This window comes from Nanorana parkeri, unplaced genomic scaffold (genome assembly GCF_000935625.1).
Source record: "Nanorana parkeri isolate BGI_ZX_2015 unplaced genomic scaffold, ASM93562v1 scaffold207, whole genome shotgun sequence".
Lineage (NCBI taxonomy): Eukaryota > Metazoa > Chordata > Amphibia > Anura > Dicroglossidae > Nanorana > Nanorana parkeri.
In genome coordinates, this window is record NW_017306475.1 from 1,357,622 (window position 1) to 1,376,354 (window position 18,733).

Genomic DNA, 18,733 nt, shown 5'->3' on the forward strand with positions numbered 1-18,733 from the left:
ATATATAAAATTTCACAGGGTAGGTGCTGATCAAGTACTGTTTAGACCATACATAGCACAGTAGAGCATTTGTTGGCCATAAAAAATGCAGTGCTTGGAAATAATGGAGCAGGGCTTTGGGACCAAATGAGAAGATATAACCTGGTTATGGTGAGGTAGGCTAAAAGAACCTCGAGAATGCTTAACACGTGCTCTACACAAGGGCACATAGAAAACAATTGATTTCTATGTGCCCGGTTTACACCATACATGTGCGGTGGTGTAAATAACACAAAAATGTAACGTATCCAATGCACATCATCACATGTCAGGGCACCACATAGCATAGTATAGAGTTGAGCAGTTGAGGTAAACGAAATGTCATTTTGTGACATTTTAATAGAGTAAAAGTAAACAGTGTAAAGGGTTGTAACAACACAACGCATTGGCCCTACCAACACATACCCATGTGTGTGTGTTATGCCGCAATCAGTTTGGTATACACGATTCAACTGTTTGGCTGACCTGTCAACCTTCCAAATTGTGTCAGCAAAGTAAGTAGTTAACATATGATTGAATTGTCCGCCCTTTATACTCTATGTAAACCCTACCAATAAACTCCTCTTAATAGCTTCTTTTGGTCTGTTAAAAAAAAAATTAAGTTCTGTTATATGTGTTTGGTAAGTGCACAAAAATACCTTTTGATTCTGCCAGAAATCCTGTGAGCTGATAACTTCCTGTGCTCTCTGCCCATTCTGCACTCATATTAGTTATATTGTTTTCAGCTGTCTCTGTGGACTACAAAACCCCCCCTTTTCCCCATGTTATGGAGAAGAAGAGAGGGTAGGGTTGCTACCTGTCCAGGATTCACCCTGACAGTCCAGGTTTTGAATCATGGCATAAACCCAGACACAAGATGTCAGGCAGATAGGGGCAACCAAAATTAAAATAGGGGCTACTGGCCCCCAACTGAAAATAGTCTCAACTGTGATATTTACATATGAATGGGTGGCGCTATTTACATATGCGTAAGCCACGACTCATTCTCCCAACAGAATGTCCACACAAGTGTGTTCAGGTTTCACTTGAAGAAAAGGTGGCAACCCTAGGACAGGGTAAAGTGTTTTGTAGACCTGTCCTGATGGGGAACACCCTAATTCCTCTATAGATACAGCGCAATGTACAAAACATCTGACCCTCTTTCTAGAGTAAATATTGTATTATTAAACTTGCTATGTATAACCAACATATATAAGAGTTTGAAGCTCTTACTCAAAGGACTTTAGATTAAAGGAGAACTATCAGATGAGTGATTTCCACTCACCTCATAGTTCTAGCCGACCTGTGACAATGAGACTGTCAGAGGCTCAGTAGATCGGGAGGTGAGCGAACACATACCATTCGCTCACCTCTCGATCCTGTCACGGCTCTCTGCCGTGACAGGGGGAGGGGCTGGATTCCCCTCTCCCCGCTCCGATCTGCCAGCGCTGACTGGCGGAACGGACGGGGGAGGGGGCGGGTACAGCTGGCTCTGCCTCTAGATAGGCAGAGCCAGCTGTCACTCACGCAGCTGGGCAGATCCCGTCATCTACGTCGGGATCCACTCCGGCTGCGGCGTCTCAGTATACCGCAAGCTGTAGCTCGCGGTATACTGAGCTTAGGGTAACGGGAGGACGCTAGTTTGTGTCCTCCCGTTACCCTAAGGAGAACTATGGGGAAAAACACTGACCCCATAGTTCTCCTTTAAGGGCACTGCAGTCTGCATGCTATGCTAATACCACTTTCCACAGCATACAACAAAGCAGAAAGTCCTAGGTCTTGGTACTGACTTTATCCACTAGTATCCGAAAGATTATTTTCCCAAAAGAAAAACATGCACATCTTGCTTGATCCTGGGCCACCTTCATGATGAACCTTGGGAGCAAACCTCAACTGTTAAATATCAGGGCTTCTGTGTACAGTGATGGTCCTTAGCAATGTTTTCTGAACCATTTTGTTTGGCCAGAGGCAGAGTTTACTGTGCCTGATTGCTTACATATGGCATCCCAGCTTAAATATCAGCAGCATTGTGCACGGCGGGGTGTATATGAACTGCTACATCCCTGTAGAAGCTGGAGAATGTAAAGAATGCCAGTTATGCAAACAAGCAGTTTTGTCTTCCAGTGTGGAAAATACGAAGTCTGGCAATCTTGAAACCATTAAGAAGAGACCTTTCTCAGTAACTAAATGACTCAAGCTGAAGATGGAATTAGCATAATAAATCTCTATACTATGTAATATGTTAAATATATACCATTATATAATTATATTGTGATTTCTTAAAAATAAACACATTTTACCTTTTGTACAAACAGTTGTAATGACAAGTGACATTAAAGCTAAATAGCTAATGTAGAACATAATATAGTAATATAATAGGCTACAGATTGGGTTAATTACCCTCCCCCTTTTTTTGGTACTTTACAAAGAATGCAGTAGTAGTGTGACTCAGCCACTGAGCTTCTGTAATGCAGCTGGGAATGTTTGTGGTGAGAGATGTGCATGGATGATCCAGCCCCTCAGTATCCACTGTTACTTGAAAATCTTAAAGTAAATTATGAGTGATAACTGATTATTATTATTACATAGTATTTATATAGCGCCAACAGTTTGCGCAGCGCTTTACAATATAAGGAAGACATTACAGTTACAATACAATTCAAGACAAGATGGTAAGGAGGGCCCTGCCCCTGAGGGCTTACAATCTAAAAGATAATAAAGGAAGTGATATCTCATTGAGAAAGATGTAAATTCGTGATAGGCTCCAAAAGTACCGCAGGATCATATCCAGGGAGCTGGCAGCCTATCTTACCTGAGTAAAAATAGATATAAACATGAGCAGCGAAAAAGGAGATAGGCATTGGAACAAGGTTAGGTGTAGTTTCCACTGCAGTTAAGCATGAAGGGTTCAGGGGGTTGTCACCTTACTGTCTGACCCTCCAGTCCTGCAAGAAAACAGTGATACCAGTTAAATATGAAGTAGTAGTAAACTTTTTTTCAATAATGTGTCTAGATCAAACAAAGATATGTTGCCCAGCAAAGTATTTCTTTACATTTTTGACAAAACACATACAGTCATCATGTTGTGGAGACACACAAAGCTTACTCGCACACACAATTGTGGCTCCATTGGACGCTGCAAAGGAAAAGAGCCACTCTAAAACAGGATATCAGGGCCAGTGCTTAGGGGACCAGCTAATTCTGCAGGAACCTAAAACTTTTCAACACCAAGGAGCAGCATCCATTGTAACTGATTTTGATCATCATTTCAAAAAGCCTAAAAACATTTTGGCTTTGCACGGGTATGGCACATTGCTATAGGCATTTCTCTCGTGGCCATCGTAGAGTAGCTGTATGGTTAAAGGGAAGGGAATGTGCCTGTCAGAACAGCGATTTGGTTATCACTCTTGGGTTGCATCTCTGGGTCATTGAATTGCCATGTTTACAGGGACTGAAAAGCATGCTGCAGTGTAAAATGTTGCTTAATATGCCAGGGCTATATAAATAGGTTGGTTAGTGAACTACAGAAAGGGGAGTAGTGACATCAGTATTATAATGCAAAATTAATTTAAATGTTATTCCAGCATTAGAGTGTAGGCTAGTGGGAAATTATACGATTTTTCTGTGCAAGTCAAATCAGCTGTGAAGTTGCTATAGTACGTTGAACTGCTTAGTATCTTTAGACACAGCCCTAGCCTGGGAAACTTGCTCTAAGCGAACATAAAAGGTCAGAGCTATATATCTCCCAGAAATAGTCTAAACATCTTTGAGCACTCCAACAACCGCAGAGCTAATTTTTCAGGAAACAGCTGATTGACAGGCATCTTGAACGCAGCAGACCCTGCTTTTCCTCATTTGCCTAGGAGTTGAAGGTTTTTTTCATTGCATTGTTGGAGGAGTTAGATACAGACAGCTAAGTGAAGTTTTGGGAGTGTATACCATTTGTATACCTAGAACTGGCTACCAGAAGAGTAGCCTCAGCAGCAGTTCTAGTACTAGGTGTATGGACCCATATTGAGTAAACTGGCATTATACTCATTGACCCTTTGACCCCCCTGAAAAATGATCAAACTATGCAAAGGCAACACAACTAGCAGACAGGAGGTTTGAAGCTTTTGGTATCCATGTGACTATTGTGCTATTGATTTCAACAATAAGATGCCTGGGTGGTTATGTGCTACCCCTTGCAAGCATGTTGTCCTAAGCCACAGACTGTGTTGGCTAAATCAGAACGTATCTAAGCCCAAAAAACAAAAATGGATTATATTGCAGTTTACCAATTCTTAAATGTTTCCGGCAGGTTTTTTTTTTTTTTTTGGGGGGGGGTTTTTTGAGCATGTTACGGTGCATTGGTAGCCCATTAGGTTTGAATAGGCTGCCTTAATGCAATGCACCATATAAAAGTAAATGAGTCCTCATTCAGGCAATGATGATGATTTTGCTTTAAAAGCCCCAAAAAAAAAATTTACCAATTTTTAAATGTTGACGGCAGGTTTTTTTTTTTTTGGGGGGGGGGTTTCGGGGTTAATAAAGGAATTCTTTATTTATTTGCACCTGCTGATCTAGCCGGTAAAGGTGGCCATACACTGCACGATTTTCCTTTAAAATTTTTAGTTTCTGGCATGAACCCTCGATTATACCTAGACTTCTCCATCATGCATAGTCAAATGTCGATTTCCAAAATGGTTTGTTAGCCATACTAACCAGCCAATTTTTGACAGAAAAAGAATTTCCAACCTGATAGATCGAAAAATTTTGATCACAATATAATAAACGAAAATCAGTGATGGACCATCCACTGTTCGATTTCTGTTCGAAAGGCCGTTTGTGTACATTTCCGAACGTAAATCGCACAGTGTATGGGTACCTTTACACACTTCCTGTCCTAGGGTGGCTACACTCTATGGAGGAGCAACGGAGCCCCCTTGGACAGCAGCATTATCACCCTCTGGAAAGTGAAGTGTTAGATGCACTAGCGGATTTAGATGGACTTGACTAACAAATAAAAACGGAATGAATAAAAAATGACAAAGGAAGTTGAAATATAACAGAGTTACTCGCTGGATTACCAGGTGAAAGTAAAGCAAAACAGCCTAAGAAAAACAAATGCAGCCACCACATTTAAAGCCTATCTCCAGAAAAAACCTCTTCTACTGCAAGGGTTAACTGCTTGGTAATGTCTAAGGGAGCTGTGTAAAATACTTTTTCTTACCTGATCCCTGCTCCCCCAGCAGTTGGTGCTTTCCTCATCTTCCCTACACTCCAGCTCGTAAATTATCCCATCCCTCACCATAGCCCTGCATTGTACATGAAGACATCAGTGGGCTTCTGACTGCCAAAATAATGAGGAGGCTGCAGGTGCTGGTTTCTAAGCCTGCAGGAGCAGGGATCAGGTAAGTAAAAGTGCTTTTACACAGCTTCCCTAAACTAGCCTTTCTCAATAAGGGTGCCTTCTGGCCTGCTCAGGGGTGCCTCAAAATGTTCTTGTCGTCATGCCTCCAATGAGAAGAGCGCTTCTGAGGTGAAAGGGAGATGCTAATAAGAAGAGGGGCTCCTAGTGTGACAGGGGCTCCTAATAAGAAGGTCGGCTCTGGGGGGAACTCTGATGTGAAAGGGGGGACTCTAATGTAAAGCAGAATGTGAACCCATTTTTTTTTTGCTTGGGGTTCCCCCTTAAAAACCATACCTGGCCCCTTATTATGGATATGGGTCTGGTATGGATTTTGGAGCGATCACGCAATAATTAAATTTTTTACATTTTACACTGGGGTGCCCTGAGGTTTTACATACTTTTAAAGGATGCTGTGACTGAAAAAAGGTTGAGAAACGCTGCCTTGGACATTAACAAGATTTAACACCTGTAGCCCAACTGGAAAAGCGTTTTTTTCCCCTGGAAATATGCTTTAAGAAATAGTAAACTACATTTACATTACACATTTTTTTAAATTGTTTTGCTTTTGGGCTTGGAAATGCTTTTACAATTTGGATCATTCTCAGAAAGTAGAAAATAAATGATGTCCCATACTTATTGACGACTGTCTGCTTTCTAGATTATTGCACAGTTCTTCTGTGATAATGATCTGTAGCTTTTAAAGGAAAAAGTAGGAGAGAAGAGAGGCAGCAGTGTGTGTGTGTGTGTATATATATATATATATATATATAAACGTTGAGATCTCTTTCATTTAACAGCTGGATCACATATACTAGAAAGTTAATATATATACGCTATATTTATTCAATCCAATTACAGAATGTGTAAACAGGAAGTGTTGGCCAGAGCGTGAGACAGCGCTTCATGTACTGTTCTGTTGCAGATGGGGAAAATTTGTTGGTGACTAGAAAAGCATGCAGTCACAGCCAGAAAGTTTGGCTATAAATGAACTGCCAGGAGCATAAGATTTTTCTACAGACATTTTCACAGTATTGCAGACAACACACTTAACAGGAATGTCACCTACCTCCCTTACAGGGCTAATCACACTTGGCCTTTCCGAATAAACTAATAATCATCCTGAAGAAAAACAGAAATTTTGTTTTTCCATTTATACATCTTTAGGGTTTATCTCGGTTGGTCAATGTAAAGCAGCGGTGGGCACAAGTCCCATGAGCCATTGACAGTCACAGGCATGACTCCCAGAGGCAGAGGCATGCTGAGATTTGTATTTAAAGCACAGCTGGAGGGCCGCAGTTGCCCACCACTGATGTAAAGTACAAGGGCTGATGAAGACAATTCTCACTAAAGAACTCTGAACTGATGACATCCCTTGTCTAATATTGTATGATTCAGTGACTGATCATTGAGGATATTTATCCGGGTGACATTGAGACTGAAAAATTCCACTCTAGTTTAACCTTGTAGCATGATATTAAAGCTGAACGCTAAATACATGAATTCTTCTTAAATCATAGTGTGTTTTGTGTATTACCAGATCTGTGCAGTAATCCAGCTTGAAGCTTTTCCTCTGTGCAGGAGCTAAGACCGGTCCCTGCTGCTCTCTCTCCTTGTGCCGAGTGACTTGTCTTGTCTCTGCCTCCTTCTATAGTTTTCTACAGGCAGCTTGTAGATGGTGTAGCCTGATGGCCCCTCCTACAACTCTGCTTTCTGTACAGACTAGGTGCAGCACAGTCGTAATGTCACAGCTACTTTTTGTATGATAATATCTGGGTTTTCAAAGGTGGATGTTTTGAAAGTGGATAATTTAGCTATTGAAGAATATATTTAAATGAAAGTTTTTCTGCCTGGAGTTCCACCATGCTCATGTTACTAAGATATTTCATGAATGCATGGTTTGCCCTTATGCTCCTATCACCAAAATCGTTTGTGGATCCAAGGATTTCCACTATGCTCCTATCACCAAGATCATTCATGGATCCATGGATTGCCACTATGCTCCTATCATCAAGATCATTTATGGATCCATGGATTTCTACTATGCTCCTGTCACCAAGATCATTCATGGATGCATGGATTGCCACTATGCTCCTGTCACCAAGATCATTCAGGAATCCATGGATTTCTATTATGCTCCTGTCACCAAGATCATTCAGGAATCCATGGATTTCTATGATGCTCCTATCACCAAGATCATTTGTCTATCAATGGATTTCCACTATGCTGCTATCACCAAGATCATTTATGGATTTCCAGTATGCTCCTGTCATCAAGATCATTCATGGATCCATGGATTGCCACCATGCTCATGTCACTAAGATATTTCATGGATCCATGGATTGCCACTATGCTCCTATCACCAAGATCATTCATGGATCCATGGATTTCCACTATGCTCCTGTCCCCAAGATCATTCATGGATCCATGGATTGCCACCATGCTCATGTCACTAAGATATTTCATGGATGCATGGTTTGCCCTTATGCTTCTATCACCAAGATCATTCATGGATCCATGGATTTCCACTATGCTCCTATCACTAAGATCATTCATGGATCCATGGATTGCCACTATGCTCCTATCACCAAGATCATTCATGGATCCATGGATTTCCACTATGCTCCTGTCACCAAGATCATTCATGGATGCATGGATTGCCACTGTGCTCCTGTAACCAAGATCATTCATGGATCCATGGATTTCCACTATGCTCCTGTCACCAAGATCATTCATGGATGCATGGATTGCCACTGTGCTCCTGTCACCAAGATCATTCATGGATCCATGGATTGCCCTCATGCTCCTATCACAAAGATCATTCATGGATCCATGGATTTCCACTATGCTCTTATCACCAAGATCATTCAGGGATCCATGGATTTCTAATATGCTCGTCACCAAGATCATTCATGGATCCATGGATTTCCACTATGCCTCTGTCAGCAAGATCATTCATGGAGCCGTGGATTTACACTATGCTTTTATTACCAAGATCATTCATGGATTTCCACTATGCTCCTATCACCAAGATCATTCATGCACCCATGCTTTTCCACTATGCTCCTGTCATCAAGATCATTCATGGATCCATGGATTGCCACCATACTCCTGTCAACAAGATCTCCTGGGATTTCCACTACGCTCCTGTCACCAAGATCTCCTGGGATTTCCACTATGCTCCTGCCACCAAGATCTCCTGGGATTTCCACTATGCTCCTGTCACCAAGATCAGTCATGGATCCTGGGATTTCCACTATGATCCCGTCACCCAGATCATTTGCTCCAGACATTCCCAGAACCCCTAGTTATGACCAGCAGTCCCATGCAGCTCATCTCTTGTCATTTGTACCCATCATATGATATATCTCTCATTAGAAAACAACCTTCTTGTCAAATTCTCTATTGTCTTAGGAGTTGGAAAAATGAAACATGTTTAGAATTGAGGTCAAGGTGTAGTTTCCCTCCCTACTTTGATGATTGATCATTGTTAATAAATGAATGTAAATTGCTTGTTTATCAAGAAAGGTAACTTGTCAGATACCTGCAGAAAGCACAATGACGGCAGGCATGAATGCCATTTCCAAATTCCAAAAGAGCTTCGCTTATGAATGTATGGAATGGAAACATTATTGATTGTCATTGATGAGAAAATTCCTTTAAAGGAGAACTATGGGGTCAGTGTTTTTCCCCATAGTTCTCCTTAGGGTAACGGGAGGACACAAACTAGCGTCCTCCCGTTACCCTAAGCTCAGTATACCGTGAGCTTCAGCTTGCGGTATACTGAGACGCCGGAGCGGATCCCGACTTAGACGACGGGATTCGCCCAGCTGCGTGAGTGACAGCTGGCTCTGCCTATCTAGAGGCAGAGCCAGCTGTACCCACCCCTCCCCCGTCCGTTCCGCCAGTCAGCGCTGGCAGATCGGAGCGGGGACAGGGGAATCCAGCCCCTCCCCCTGTCACTCCAGAGAGCCGTGACAGGATCGAGAGGTGAGCGAACCCGGTATGTGTTCGCTCACCTCCCGATCTACTGAGCCGACCTGTGACAGTCTCATTGTCACAGGTCGGCTAGAACTATGAGGTGAGTGAAAAGCACTCACCTCATAGTTCTCCTTTAATAAAGATACATTTTAATTGATTTGAACATACAGTAATTGATTGTCATTGATGAGAAAACACTTTGAATAAAATGCATTTTAATTGACAACATTTAGAGTTCAGGGTGCTTGCTATAAGACACATGCAAATTATAACAATTTGTTTCGGACAAAATGAACGAAAACCAAAAACATTTTCATTAGTTTTGTCAAACGAAACAAATTTGTATGCTATTTCCAATTCGGACCCGAAGAGAAAATTAAACTGTAGCAGAGAAGGATCGGGTCGCTTTCCTTGACAGGCAATACTGAGATTAGTGGCAGAGCTGTGTAAATTTCAGGACTGGATGGACAGAAATGCATTTACCGCTCATGTATGGATTTCATCTGTGGATTTAGCTGTTTGAGCGGAGTTCAGCTATAAATAGGCATGATTTAACAGCGTAGCCAGTCTTAAGTCGGTATAGAAAAGTCAGAGCAGGTAGTGAATAATGTTTCTTTCTTCGAAAATGTTTTCAGTAGCAGGATAGCTGACCCTTCCTGCAAATCTACTGTTACAATTCACATGCTACAAGAACCTGACAATGACTGCTCACATGTAACAAAAGACTGTCATGCTGGCATTTACAAAAGTCTGTGAGTGAATGCTCAAATGACAGTCGGAGACATATTAACACACTCCATTGTTCTGCTGATATTATCTATATAGCTGGGTGCTCTTGCATGAATTAAGCTGGCCATACATGGTTAGAATTCTGTTTGGAAACGGTAGTTTTGGAAATGTTTGTTTGATTTTCTCTATCGGTGATTTGTTTTCTACCATAGTGAAAATTAGGGAAATCGAAGGAGGCACAAGGAGAGAGGTATCGAAGGAGCATAGAGAGCAGGGCTGTAGCAAGAGCGGGGCGGGTAAAGCACCCCCTCGCCCCTGTTTCAATGGCAAGCACAGGGTGCCATGGCAACCGGGGGGCCAGGCAGCCAACACAGCTTGACTGCGGCAGGGAGAAGAGGGGCGGCACAGCCTGCAGCGTCTCCTCGGATCCCCACTGTTCTCCCCCACCTGTATGGCAGAGGCAGCGGGGATCAGAGGAGAAATGGAGCAGTGCAGCTGGCAGAGGGGGCGGAGGAGGGAGCACTGTCACTTCAGGATGTACTATGTGTCCCCAGTTATGAATGAACAGGAAGTGCTGTACATCACTTCTTGTTCATTCATGAATTTTTCAATAGGTAGTAGCACAGAGGCTTCTACCCATTCATAACTGGATGATAGTAAATATTTTACTATCACCAGTTTGTGAATGAATGGGAAGCCTCTGTACTGAGTGCTTTTCATTCATTTAGAACAGGGGCCGCAGAAAAAGAGATTGAAGACTCAGGGGGTTATTCACAAAAGGGTGAAGAGTTTGGAGAAGGCAGGAGAAGTGAACAATCTAGGACAACATAGATGATTTAGAAAAATTCTCCAATTCAGCTCACTTTCCAGTACATCTATGTTGTCCTAGATCACACCTCTGTGTCCTTAATTTATTTTTCTATTTAAAAAGGGAAATTTACGGGATATTTCCCCAAAGCCCTCCAACAGTACAAAAAAATAAATTAAAAATAACCCCCCCCCCCCCCCCAACGGAAACCAGGAAACGTTTTCATTATTCATCAAATTAAACAAATGTTTATGCTATTTCAGATTCGGCCACCGGAGTGTTCTGCACATGCATGCCGCCATCCTGGAGCATGACGTCACATGACGCCGCACATGCGCCTGTTGGGGGGGGGGGGGCACAATTATATGTTCTTGCCTCGGGTGCAAAAGGAGCTAGCTACGGCTCTGACGGAGAGAATGGAGCTGACGTGCTAGGTGTCATCAGAGGTCAAAGTAGGAAGAATATAATTGGCTCTTGTTCAAGGGTTCCTTTAGTCCTCAAACTTTTCCGGCTTGTCTCTGAGCTCATAAGTCAGCCGATATAGTGGCAAGGCCAACACATCCATTCAGACATAGTGGGGGAGCGTTGGCACTTCCATGGAAGTAAAATCACTGGGCACCCCTGGATGTGCTGGGCACCCCTGGATGTAAGGGTGGACTCTGCTGGGCAATCCTGGATGTAAGGGGAGACTCCGCTGGGAACTCCTGGATGTAAGGGGGACTCTGCTGGGCAATCCTGGATGTAAGGGGAGACTCTGCTGGGCACCCCTGGATGTAAGGGGGGCACTCTGCTAGGCAATCCTGGATGTAAGGGAAGACACTGCTGGGCACTCTTGGATGTAAGGGGGTGACTCTGCTGGGCACTCTTGGATGTAAGGGGGTGACTCTGCTGGGCACTCTTGGATGTAGGGGGGACTCTGCTGGGCACTCTTGGATGTAAGGGGGGATTCTGCTTGGCACTCTTGGATGTAATGTGGCACTCTGCTGGGAACCTCTGGATATAAGGGGGCACTCTGCTGGGAACCCCTGGATGTAAGGGGGCATTCTGCTGGGCACCCCTGGATCTTACGACGGGGGCTCTAATTGCTACTATTGGATATAAAGGTGGGCTCTGCTCAGCACTCCTGGATGTAATAAGGGACTTTTTCTTTTTAAGTGTATTGCTGTATAAAAACTTTTTTTGTTATAAAATATACGATGTGACCACTGCTGTATTTCATGGTCAGAAACAAAGAATCCATTAAGTCTTGCATCATCATGATGATTTCATTGGCATCATCCCGAGTCCTTTCCCCAGCTCTATAAAGTAGTAGCAGCAGCAGCAGGAAGAGAGGCAAGCCTTGGGAGCTGCCTTGTTCCAGGAGAGGCCTTAGTCACTCACAAAGGGGCAGGAAACATCCACAATTTCTTTCCCAAATAAGTCGAAAAAGCCTGCATATTTTTAAGAGGGGATCCGCCCAGCGCCCGGCTGACGTCACGGCTATGCCCCGCCCCCCCCCCGCCCCCTTGTGCCATGACCTCACCCAAGAATTCCGTCCTACTACTCATTGAGCAGACTTCTTCTGCAGGCAGCTCCCTCAGGTTTGCCATCCGCTTCCAAATTCCCTTTGAACGTCCATTAATAAGCGCTTTACCCCTGGCTGGCTCTTCTCCCAGCAGGCTGCACTGATCCTCACTCTGGTCAAATCACTGACATCTAAGTGCAATATTAACAATCGTCCTTCTATTCGGTAATTACGGTGACATCCCAGGGCATCAGTGCAAAGGAAACTTGGAAGCTTGATTGGCGGAGATCGGAGCGCTTGTAGCTGGACACAATGGCAGGACTGAACTCATTGGAAGCCGTGAAGAGGAAGATCCAGGCTCTGCAGCAACAGGCAGACGATGCTGAAGACAACGCGCAGACATTGCAGAGGGAGCTGGACACAGAACGGGAGATGCGTGAGAAAGTGAGGCGCAGCTACTCTAAACTATACGGCCTTTGTTTCCTGTCCGCTCTCTCCTATTACTGAGCGCTGCTCACTGCTTCTCCCTTCCCACTGATCTCTCTGTACTGGCGATCTGTGCCCTCCTCCCTCTCCTCTATACGATGCTGTATCCGTGTCCTTCTTATCTGTGTCCTGTACACTATACTGAAAAGGTGGAAATGCACTGTACAATCTACTGAAAGGTGACCATACAATCTACTGAAAGGTGACCATACACTATACAATCTGATTGTACAATCTTCTTTAGCTCTGCCATTGACTGTGCAATGTGAAAGATACACATTGGATGCAGACGGAATGGATTGTTTAGACATTTTGTTTTTGGTAAAGTAGAGATTGATGAACAATGTATTGTGGTGGTCCTTTAATCACAGTGTTCACTTATTGGGCTGCCCGGGTTCAGTGTTCACCTCTTAATAGAGCATCATTTGGGTACCATAATGTCTTTGATAGTATGGAACGTGTGTGTTTAGAATGGGAGGCGTTTTCCTTTTGGTTTTTTCACTTTCCGTAATAACTGTAATTTGCATCTTTGAGCCCTGTTCACACCTCAGCGCTTTGTCACGTCAATGCTCAACCTGAAGAATCCCTTTATTTTCATTGGTGCTTGTTCACACTTAAGCATTGTGGTGTGTTTCCCCTGAAATGCGTCAACACTCAACAAGAAGAATCCTATTTTTTTTTCTTTACAGTCTGCTCACCGGAGTGCTGTCGAGTGTTTCCCGAAGTGCGTCAACACTCATCCAGGAGAATCCCACTATTTTCAGTAGTTCCTGTTTATACCTGAGTGGTGTGCCGCTTGTAGCTCCAAAAATGACTTGAGCTTTAATTGGCCCCATAGACTTCAGTGGGATCTTCTGAAAAACGCACCTAACACGTTTGTCGTGCTTAGCAACCGTCTCCTCCTTCTAGTAACTAGCTTTCCATTGGCTAACACAAAATCGGTCACAACACCTGAGATCGGTCACAACACATACAGAGAGGATGAGGAACCAAAAGCAGCTTGATTTTTGTAGAAGGAGCCGGGCGGAAAATTGTCCGCCGAGCAGTGACTTCAGCCAGTTAGCTGCAGCCATTGTTCATGTATTCTTAAAGGAGAACTCCAGGAAACTTTGTATTAACCTTTGCAGTGAGCTACCCCAGCACTGCATGGGTTAAGTGCTCATTTATGTTTAGGTTAAAAAAAAAGATATACTCACCCGACGCTCAGAGCCGCCTTCCAGTGTCTCTCCCCTCCTCTGCAGTGGTCTAAGTTCCTGTATATCATCATGTCTATACACAGTGCATAGAGTGAGGACACTGAGGAAGATTCCAATGCTGCAGGGAGGGGGAGACAGGCTGAAGAGAGCGCCGTGACAGCTGGCCGGCTAAGGGCTTTGGGTGAGTTTAGCACCTAGACAACAACCAGCACTTAACCCTTGCAGTGCAGGGGTAGCCTCACTGCAGGGGTTAAGAAACACATTTCCTGGAGTTCTTTAAGGCCCGTTAACACCAGTTGCAGTGCATTCTGGCCAGAACGCACTGCCCCGCATTGAGGCCGGCTCACTTTTTAGTGGGGCATGAGGGGGCGTTGCGGACCATTGAAGTGAATGGCACCGTAGCCACGCCCTCCGGGCGCAATGCTATCGCCCGCACGGGATCGCAAGGCCCATTGTGCCTCCGGTCCGGTCCAGTGCGATCAAAATAGTGCTTGCAGCATTGTGATCACACCGGACCGCAGGCACAATGTGCCTTGCGCTCCCGTGCGGGCAATCGCATTGCGGCCGGAGGGCGTGGCTACCATGCCATTCACTTTAATGGCCCGCCAAGCCCCCCTCCTGCCCCACTAAAAAGTGAGCCGGCTGCAATGCGAGGCAGTGCGCTCTAGCCAGAATCGGGCCAGAACGCACTGCAACTGGTAAAGCAGCAGACCCAACTGTCAGAATACAACAGCCCAGCAGGAGGATGATCCATTCATATTGTTCAGCGTGACAGGATGGCGTTGAAGGAAAAATAATCTACTAGTACAGGGGTGGGCAACTCTGGCCCTCCAGCTGTGCTTTAACTACAGATCCCATAATGCCTCTTCCTCTGGGAGTCGTGGCTGTGAGAATCTTGCAGTGCCTCATGGGACTTGTTCCACAACATCTGGAGGGCTGGAGTTGTCCATCCTTGTACTAGTATATGGCCAGCTTTAGTCTCTAAAATGTATTGTTGGGTTGCAGTTGGAGGATTTCCCAATAGAAAGTTCCCATCTCCACTCATGTCTGATACGGAATGTTTGTTGGTTGCTATGGGTTACTCAGCTCTGGAAATCGATCCACCGCGGATTGCTTTTCAGAGGGTGGTAATGTCTGCCGTCCGTGAACTCAGCCTTACACAGTTTATTGAATAACGCTCTCCACACATGTTACAATCTGATTTTACTATCTCTTTACAATCTGCTATAGAGTTATCAAAACTATGTAATATTATGACAAACCTAAAATGTAATCCAGGGGTGAGCAGCTCCAACCTTGCAGCTGTTGTGGAACTACAAGTCCCATGAGGCTGTGCAAGTCTCTTGACAACCGGCTGTCAGAGTCTTGCAATGCTTCCATGGAGCTTGTAGTTCCACAACAGCTGGAGGGCTGAGGTTGCCTTCCTTTAGTTTAGGGAATGCAGTGTGAGCATTTTGTGTTTGTTGGTTGTGTATACTTGGTAGTAAACACTCCTAATGGCTATATACTGTGTTACAGATTACTCCGTACACGTCCACACTCATTTCCTGACAAACTTTGCTCCGAACATTCCCAGTCAGTTGGTTATTAACTTGGAAACAGGATGTATGAAATGTGTTCCACATTGTGAGAATACCACACCCCCGATGGAACCGTTTCAGCAGACTGCATCCACAGGAAAGTCACTTTATTACTCCGGCCGCTTTTATGTATCATGTCACTGGACGCCCTTCTTTTTATCTAGTAGAATAAGAAAGGTCATCTTCATGATTTTGCACTGTGTCTCAATGAAAGACGAGGCCCCCATTCACACCTGAGTGTTGTCGTCTGAGGTGTGATAGCACTTAACATAAAGAATTCCATTAGCTTCAATTGTGCCCACTCGCACCTGAGCATTTTGGTACGTGCTTACTGACATAAGAGCACTCAACATAACGAATCTGATTATTTTCAATGATGCCTCTTATCGCTGAGCGTTTTGGTGCATGTTTACTGACACGAGAGCACTCAACATAACGAATCCCATTATCTTCAATGATGCCCGCTCACACCTGGATTACATCGGGTAAAAAGACACCAAACATGTCAAGCCTTAAAATTGCGCTCGCCCGCAAAACCTCAAAAGTTGCAGTGCATTCTGGCCAGAACGCACTGCCTCGCATTGCGGCCGGCTCACTTTTTAGTGGGGCATGAGGGGGCGTTGCGGACCATTGAAGTGAATGGCACCGTAGCCAAATTGGCCATAGGCGACGCTGAAAAGCTTGTACCACTCATCAGTTTAGTGTTATCAGTGATTGATGGCCCTAAAATTATTGCTCTCTCACCGACATTCGCGGCAATATGTAACGTGTAGCGCAATTGTCGTTTTCACTCTCTGACGCATATTTACGTTTTTATATGTGCGTAAACGTGGGGGACTTAAAACATTTTGTTTTTGTTTTTTTAACTTTTTTTTATATGTGACTTTTTAAATATTTTTTTTACTTTTTTTTTACACTTAATGTTATTGCTATCACATAGGGGGATAACAATCCCCCTATATAATAGCAAAGGCACACTGACAGGTCCTCTTTATGGAGACATTGGGGGTCTCTAAGACCCCTAATGTCACGTGGGAACCCCAAAAGAAGCTGATGAAGCAGAGATCTGCTTCATCTACTTCTCTCTGGCTATAGCAGCCAGATGACTGACAGGTGAATGCGGAAGTGATGTAATACACATCACGTCCGCATTAAAAGTACGGAGGGAGATCAGCAAGGAGGAAAATGCTGATCTCCCTCCCATCTTGCTCCTGCACTCGAGGAGGGGGAGCGGCGCAGCCAGACAGCACATACAAGCGATTTGCAGACTATGGAGCCGCTGATCGCTTGTTTGTGAAACAGCCTGTAATGGCTGTGTACAACTGACGGGTTTTTTCTTCTGCCCGTGCGCGCGCAGAAAAAAAAAGCCGTCTAGTTACGGCAACCCGCTCATGTGAGTCTGCCGTCCGTCCGTTAAAGGAGAACTATGAGGTGAGTGATTTTCACTCATCCTCATAGTTCTAGCCGACCTGTGACAATTAAACTGTCACAGGTCGACTCAATAGATCGGGAAGTGAGCGAACACATACCGTCGCTCACTCACTTCTTGATCCTGTCCTTGCAGAGAGCCGTGACTGTCACTGTTCCCTGTTGACTTGTTTTGTTTAAAACTTTTTTTTTTCCTTTTCTTAAAATTAAAAACATGAAACTGTTTTTACAATCGATTTAACAAGGGGGCACTAAGGGGCTAATTTTTAAAATTATTTACAGGGTCTTTTGATACTAAGTATTCTGAGGAGATACTGTATTCTCCTTAGAGATATTTTGTATCACTTTGTAATACACAGCCGGCTGTGTATTACAGCCGGCTGTGTATTACAAACAGTGAGCTGAATGCCGGCTCAGCGGCTGTCAGCACAGTGATCACAGCATCAGCAATCACAGTGATCATAGTGCTGTGACCACCTAAGCTGCTGCGGAGGGTCTGCCTTGGACCCTGAGGGACCCATCAACAGCATTAACTCAGAGGGCTGGTCCATGCACAGACAGCACTCATTGTACCGCATGACGGGATTATTCTGTCACTGGTCATTGAGGAACTGAAAGACCGGGACGGAACAATCCCGTCATCGGTCGGGAAGGGGTTCACAAGTGACCAGGGAGCATGGAGCTGGCTTCCCGGCCAATCAGGAAGCCTGGAGTGGGTAATGACTCGCCACCCAGCTTCCTGATTGGCCGGGAAGCCAGCTCCATGCTCCCTGGTGATACTAGTACTGGTAGATTTTGGTGGGTTCAGGGGAGCTTCTGGGTTCTGGTGACTTTCTGAACAGTGACCACATCCCACATTGTGGTGCGGTAGCTTTCAATAGGTCCTTTTACATTGCATTGTACGATGTGGTGGAAGCTGATATCCAAGAAGCTGCATGAAAGACCAGGGGGCTCCCAGATCCTGTTGAAGCTTCCTGTATGTACACATAGGCATCAGAAGTGTCTGCTGTCAACACATCAGGATAGTTCAATAGATGTGTGACATCAGAAGGTTAACTGTTAAAAGATACTTTCCAAAAACAAAACCATTATCTATAATGTTACCATCACCTACTATCTTCCTTAACAACATTTATTTTTTACATAACATATGGGTGCAATTTATAGTGGAACAATGGGCAAAACTTTGTTTGGGTAGGAACGGGAAGAAATAGACCCCATGCCAAGCTATTATTTATTTGTCTTGCCTGGGAAGATCCCTCTCATTTCCTGTCCTGGTGAACAGACAGGAAATGAGAGGAATCTCCCTAGCAGTCACACAGACCTAAATTCTAACCCAACAATGGATGTGACAAATCAAGAAATGGAAGTTCACCCTAGAAATCATAAACAAATAGTAAACAACCATATAACACATGTACCTTGATAAATACATAGCACCATGACTTCTGCCAACTCTGTGGTTATCCAGCATTTAGCATTGCAAACTGCCTGCCATTTACCAGGGCTCAGCCCGTCTCATACACAGGAAATGTTTCCTAGATGGGCTTTGCAATCAAAAGTCATAGTTAGCACCGGGGGGGGGGGGGGGGGGCTTGGGATGATCGCAAGTAC

At 44.3% G+C, this 18,733-nt stretch overlaps 1 protein-coding gene across 5 annotated transcripts in view; it reads left to right on the forward strand.

The window, feature by feature from the left end:
* Nucleotides 1-18,733, forward strand: part of TPM4 (tropomyosin 4) — an 81,824-nt gene that overhangs the window by 25,658 nt on the left and 37,433 nt on the right. Inside the window, exon 1 of one of the 5 annotated variants that reach the window (XM_018555674.1) lies at nucleotides 12,418-12,873. The exons of 2 other annotated variants lie outside the window; for them this stretch is intronic. In XM_018555674.1, coding sequence (XP_018411176.1) covers nucleotides 12,742-12,873 — 132 coding nt within the window. In that variant the 5' untranslated portion in view covers nucleotides 12,418-12,741. Of the gene's footprint in view, nucleotides 1-12,417; nucleotides 12,874-18,733 lie in introns of those variants that run through there. 2 more of the 5 variants (XM_018555673.1, XM_018555672.1) reach the window with 2 other exon arrangements.